The sequence below is a fragment of the Musa acuminata genome, chromosome BXJ3-8 (genome assembly GCF_036884655.1).
Source record: "Musa acuminata AAA Group cultivar baxijiao chromosome BXJ3-8, Cavendish_Baxijiao_AAA, whole genome shotgun sequence".
Lineage (NCBI taxonomy): Eukaryota > Viridiplantae > Streptophyta > Magnoliopsida > Zingiberales > Musaceae > Musa > Musa acuminata.
In genome coordinates, this window is record NC_088356.1 from 38797233 (window position 1) to 38803953 (window position 6721).

Consider the following 6721-nt stretch of genomic DNA (forward strand, 5'->3'; position numbering starts at 1 on the left):
AGATAGTTTGGGACCACCTGAAATACAATGGAAAATTCTATATCAAATAGTTCAAGACCGCGTGAGATACAGCGAAAAGTATTATGTCATCACTATCTGAAGGACTTTTTGAACCAATCTCGATAGGCCAAGACTTATAGTATGAAACAAGTTAATACCAAATAGGAACATGCTTGGCTGGGTTAATTCTTTCCTTGGGCTGAACAATTTATCTTTTGTTGTTCTAATTATTAGCAAATTGACCTCCAATCCGGTTTGCTTCTTTCATCTCTCCCTTCCTCTCTCTTCTCTTCCCTGAAAAATTGTTTTGAAAGATACAATCTGAATCTGCAAGCACTGGATATGGATGCATTGAAAAACCCATATCCTTTCTCCTTTTCTTCATTAAAAAAATTTCTTTCATGAGCGAACTAAATTAGCTGTTGGATTTATTCATACGAAGAAGACAGATCCAAAATGTTTCTTTATTGTGCCTCTGGAGTCTGTACGGAAAAGTTCATCTGAAGAGAGACTGCTGCATAGCTAAGGTTACATCTAAATTTAATGTTTCCACCCACATGTTGGCCAGGTGAAACAGGTTGATAACTTCACTCGATGGTTTCTGCTATTTACATGCAACATCGTTGTTTTTGTCAGTATCATTGCAATCAAACTGTGTTTGGCATATGTATGTGAGAAATTATTGATGTCTCTGGACTAACAACTCAGCACAATCAAAATTATGACCAGCTGATGTTCATTGCTAAGACATGCATTTTTTGCTGGGTTCCTGGCACATTTGTACACTAGAATGTCAAATATATGTTGTTTGAAAAAAGAAAAGAATGAATAGGAGATTAAATTAGCAAATATATGATTCACCATGAGTGTCAAACACCAGATGCATGTTTAATGCATCTCTGGTTTTTTGTGTGCATACTGTAATGGCATGATCTGTTGGAGTCTTGTGTATCATAGCTAGTATTTTAGTTGGAATGCATGTATAGTTCTGTTAGATAGAATATGTAACAACTATATTTATATTTCAATAACTTCTTTCTAGAGAGCTGTTTTTTGGTTTTTCAATGAACTTCACCATGTGCTGGGCAGAATCTTGGGTACTTGCACTTGTCGCCTTGTTCCATGATTATGTAGTATTTTAAAGTATAATTTGGTACTTGCAATTCCATTGGTCATGAAACTACATGAAAAATAATGAATTGCTTCTAATATGAAAAAGGATTGCTGATGCTGAAGAAAACCTAGGAGAAAGTGAAGTACGTGAAGCTCATTTGGCCAAGTCTTTGTTCTTCATTCGGATTGGTGACAAGGTACTTATAGTTATAGCTTCACGCCTTCACCTCAGCTTCACTGCAGTATTGAATGTTACATTTATATTAATAATACTCTGTTCAATGTTTTTAATACAGGAAAAAGCATTGGAGCAACTCAAAATAACCGAAGGGAAAACTGTTGCTGTTGGTCAAAAGATGGACCTTGTTTTCCATACACTACAACTTGGTTTCTTCTACATGGACTTTAATCTCATTTCCAAGTCCATTGACAAGGCTAAGAAGTAAGTTCCTGAACTTCTAGTGCTAGAGCAAATCTGAAGAGGCTTATGCTGATCCTATTTCATTCTTATGTAACTTTGACAGATTATTCGAGGAAGGTGGTGATTGGGAGAGAAAGAACCGGTTAAAAGTATATGAAGGTTTATATTGCATGTCCACCAGGAACTTTAAGAAAGCGGCTAATCTATTTTTGGACTCAATATCAACCTTCACTACTTACGAGCTATTCTCTTATGATACCTTCGTTTTCTACACTGTTCTCACAAGCATTATATCGTTGGACAGAGTTTCACTTAAACAAAAGGTGTGATATGGTGCCAGTTGTTTATTTGTTTCTTGTCATTGGCTTGAATTTTTATGAATAATATGACAGGTCGTGGATGCACCCGAAATCCTTACAGTGATTGGGAAGATACCACATCTATCTGAATTTCTGAACTCTCTCTATGACTGCCAGTACAAGTCATTTTTTTCTGCATTCTGTAAGTGGACAAAATTGTGAAATTATGGTATTTGTAAGTTACATTATCATCCACATTTCTGTCAATATTGCTTCAGTTTCTTCCTAGAATTTCACCACCATTTTTTTTAATCTTACGGTAGTGTTATCAACAAAATAATTCACAAAGCTTTTCATGAAAATGACCTATTGGGAAAATGTATGGGATCTTCTAACAGGTGGATTCCATCAGCCACCTTATATTTCCAAGGATTCTATATGATCTTTTTAACAAATATCTAAGCGAGTCATCTTTTTCTTGAAGCCTTACTTGTTTGATTGTGGTCTTTGCTGGATTGTGCTTCTCAGCTGGAATAACGGAGCAGATTAAACTTGATCGATATCTACAGCCTCATTTCCGGTATTACATGAGGGAAGTTCGCACAGTAGTTTATTCTCAGTTCCTTGAATCCTACAAGAGTGTGACCATGGAAGCAATGGCTACAGCTTTTGGAGTATCTGTTGATTTCATCGATCTGTGAGTACTTAAATCTTTCATCATCAAAGAATTTTGAAGTTCCAAAATTTTACATCTTACAGCTAGAAGAAACCTATTTACCTTATTGATTTTGCAAGTTAAGGAATTGGCCATGCACATTTACGAAGATATTTCTGATGCTTTCTTTTGGTTCTTTACACAGTCACTTTCAAGTTTGGCTTAGACATGAATGTCATGTTTGTTTACATGTCTGTAGGGAATTATCTCGCTTCATAGCAGCTGGGAAGCTTCATTGCAAGATCGACAAGGTTGCTGGTGTCTTGGAGACCAACCGACCTGATGCGAAAAATGCACTTTACCAGGCAACTATCAAGCAAGGGGACTTCCTATTGAACCGAATCCAGAAGCTTTCTCGTGTGATAGACTTGTAACCAATAACCCTTGTTCTGTCTACCAACTTGAAACTTCACAACTCTATTCATTTCATTAGCAGCTTTCTGTGGCTGCAGCACTTTAATTTCTCAGGTTGTAACTCCCTATGAACCTGTTCTCAAAGAACCATTGTTTTCAGTTGCTAGAAACTGTATTAACTAGTGTCATTGAACTATGTTTCGAAAAGATGATTTTCTTTTCCCCTTTTTTGTCTCCCTATGTTGGAAAATGTTCAAGAAGGAAACTTCTTGGTAGCAAGTAATTATAGTATTATGATACGTAGCAAGCAAGAGTGTTGAAGAGTAGAATTAAGTAAACTGCATGTACATGAACCTGCAACAAGTTTCTGGGGAAGAGCTTTTCTTGTTGCATTTGAGCATGTCAGCTAGGGTTGATTTGTTTCAAGGTTTAAATATAGTAACGCAGGCATTTTAAATTCCATGCAATATTTTAATTTAGTTTGGTTGTCTCATTTAGATAAATTGAATGCAAGCTTGAGCTAAATTTGATGTTTTTAGATGCATCTGTAACGATTTCAATGTGTTAGTTTTTGTAACATTTTTGTCTCAGTTGAGACATTCCAATTGATTGGTGCATTGTTAATAGATTTCAAGTTTGGATCCATTTGTGAGTTTTCTGATGTGATGAAATTTTTTTATTTTTTAAAATACATTATGACATTTTCTGATGAGAAATCTTTTCCTTATTTTTAAACATGCAAGCAGTAGGTAAAAGGTTAGGCGCATCCCACATCGGCCCCACTTCTTCTTCCAAGCATAACTTAGGTAGATGAACGGGTAAAGCGTTAACGGCAAGAAAACTACTGCTTTTACTTGGAGTCTTAGATCTAGTCACCGTCTTTTACGATTCGATTCCCGACGCCGAACCATTATTCCGGGATTGAATTGTTTTCGGAGCTCTTTATCCACACTCGTCATGGGGTAATCTCACCGGAACGCATACTCAGCTCTCCTTTCTGTTTAGGATCCGGTCACTGCCGGTCAGAGTAATCGACCTGACGCTGGACGAATTTTCCCGGATATGATTATTTTCGAAGCCCCTTTAACGTCGGAGTTGCGGGCGGTAAGCTTAGTTCGAGTGATGATGCATGCTTAGATCCAATCCTTTGCTGGGCTTATCACTCTGGGTTCACCCAGATCAAACAAACAAAGTCGACGTGAGCGGGTCGGCCCATCATCGAGCTACGGTCTTCAACGGCCCACCACAAGCCGCGGCGGTGGCGGAGGATCTGCGAGACGACGACGCCGCCGCCCCCTCCACCGCGACCCTCGGAAGCAGCAGGACGGGGGAAGGCGGAGGCGGAAGGGAGCAGGCGTCGATCGACGGCGGCCGCGACAGCCCTCAATCCGCTTTCTCTAGTCTTTACACCTCTAGGATGCATCAATTAAGCATCTGCTTCCCCCGCCGATGGAGGCCGGTAGGGTGGCGGTGCGTCCTAAACCGATCGTGAAGGGGAGTTCGGAGAGTGGTGGCGACGGCGGAGTTCCGCCAAGGGCCCGGCCACTATAAGGGGCTTACACGTTAATACGTTTTGGGCCATTTGGGCGAACCCATAGGCCTAGAGTAGCCCAGCATTAGATTGGGGTCCAACAATCTTATGGTGTACTTACCTCCCCAACATGAGTGAGTTCGTCTAAACTCGGTTTGGCTATTCTGAGCTACGGTGATCCCGTAAGCTTACCTCCGCCGGCGACTCTCCGTTTAAAAGCAACTGCGGCGAGTAGATATAAGACTCCGTGGTTGCGTTTACCGTTTATGCGTACCCATCTGATCGAACCCACGTCCTACCCGTCCCAGTTGGTGCCTCTCTTGCCCCTCCTAAAATTTAGTTGGGCGTGGGATCATGTGTTTGGTGATCGATTCTTTACCCTCGTTATCACGCACCCAAACAAAGTATGTCTTGTAGTAGTACAGCATGCAGCTTATCCTTACCCTAAAGTGTGTATTATTATGTTATTCATTTTAATCGATTTGTGGAGGAGATGACCGAGAAAAGAAGGGATAACGAAACATATAATATTATAATAAAGCTCACAATTTTGTATACTCATATTTTATTGATCAGGACAATGCTCAGATTGGTACCACACTAAAATACATTATTAGAAATTTTTTTATAAATTATATATATATATATATATATATATATATATATATATATATATATATATAAAACTTTCACTTAGTGATATAATTTGTAATCTCTATGCTTCATAAATATGATATATGATATACTTATGTTTTTAACTTTTAAAGTTAAATTACATGTTTTCTAAAAATACTTTTAATTTTTTAAGTTAAAGTACATATTTAAATATCAATACTACTTTAAACATATATTATAATAAAAAACTTATGGTCTTTGGATGCAATAAGTTTAAGTGTATTGTTAGACTTGAGTATAACATTAAGTATTAATAATAAGTATGCATATAATGATTAAAAGTCACAATTGAAATGTAATAAACCCAAGATGAACCTTAAGGTTTAAGTGAGTTTAATCATAATTAAGGTAAGGAAGTTTGAATTTTAAACATCATGTATATTGAGGATAATAAGCTATTTAAGTATGGATGAAATAATAAAAAATTAGAAAAGAGTGTTATACTAAAAAAATTGAGATCCGAAAGATAAATTTAGATTGAAACATATTATTCTTGTCAAACCAAATTAGGCTCAAATTGGATTACTATAACACTAGAATTATGTTAAGAAAAAAAGAAAAGAAGCTTTGAGATAAGGTTTAATTAGATTGAACACATAAATTATTGGCTACCTTTTAAGCAGCTGACCAAAGCCAACTCCTATTTATTACAACCTTATCTTCCTCACCAGCATGAAAATTCTTAAGTTTTTACCTCTTTTCTCTCATATTTCAACTCTTTGTTTTAATTGAAGCAAAGGCTCTTAGTTCTAAGGAAGATTGAGGCAAGAAAAACTCAATTATGTCCTTATTATATATAGGATTTTAATTTTACAGATTATGTACTGATATTTTTAACTACTTTTAAGTAACCTAAGCTTCAAATTAATATTTAATTTTTAGATATATTTTGTATGAATCTCTTACCATTCTAAGACCTCTAATATGACTTTAATCTAATATTGGTAGATAGAGTAATAAGTGTTTCAATATGAGATACTTTATTTAAGATAAATTTTCAAGTTGAATATAATCTATTTAAGAAGGGATCTTATAAAAAAAAATATATAAATTATTATAAATTAGGAATTCAAAAGATATGGCTCTTAATTAATATATCTAATGACCCTATGTTGTTAATTTGATACGTTTACCACTCTCTAGAATACTCGATCATTAAGAAATATGGTTTTTCACTAACATTTTTATCTTTGAGTTAAATCAGATTTGTGTAAGTGTAATTCACTATAAAATAGTGATAATATAAATTATTATATTTATAATGTATTTCAGAAAGTATGTTTCAAATAATAATGACAACCATGATCTAAGCATAAGCTCAATGTTAATATACATATTACATAAGCATATTATATGCATAAGCTCAATTATATAAAAATATTGTATGCATATTGTATATATAAATGCATGTGTGTGTGCTCTTTATTGTCCATATACTATGTTGTAAGATTATGCTTGCTAAATAAGTCATGTTCACTGATAAATGTCTTACGTCTATGATTTTAAAATATTGTATATATTACATGATACACGCTCACCTAAATAAAGTTATAAAAGTTTAAGTTATTACGATGTAAAATTTTATTTATTTTTTGTGCATATGCTATGTTGTA

General features: G+C 35.4%; 1 protein-coding gene across 1 annotated transcript in view; it reads left to right on the forward strand.

Annotated features, from left to right (window-relative positions):
* The window catches only part of LOC135644314 (26S proteasome non-ATPase regulatory subunit 6), a 5410-nt gene extending 2284 nt beyond the window's left edge, over positions 1-3126 (forward strand). The window contains exons 3-8 of the mRNA XM_065161788.1: positions 1220-1310; positions 1410-1555; positions 1638-1857; positions 1927-2035; positions 2362-2530; positions 2748-3126. Coding sequence (XP_065017860.1) covers positions 1220-1310; positions 1410-1555; positions 1638-1857; positions 1927-2035; positions 2362-2530; positions 2748-2922 — 910 coding nt within the window. The 3' untranslated portion in view covers positions 2923-3126. The remainder of the gene's footprint in view (positions 1-1219; positions 1311-1409; positions 1556-1637; positions 1858-1926; positions 2036-2361; positions 2531-2747) is intronic.
* Positions 3127-6721: the final 3595 nt, after the last annotated feature.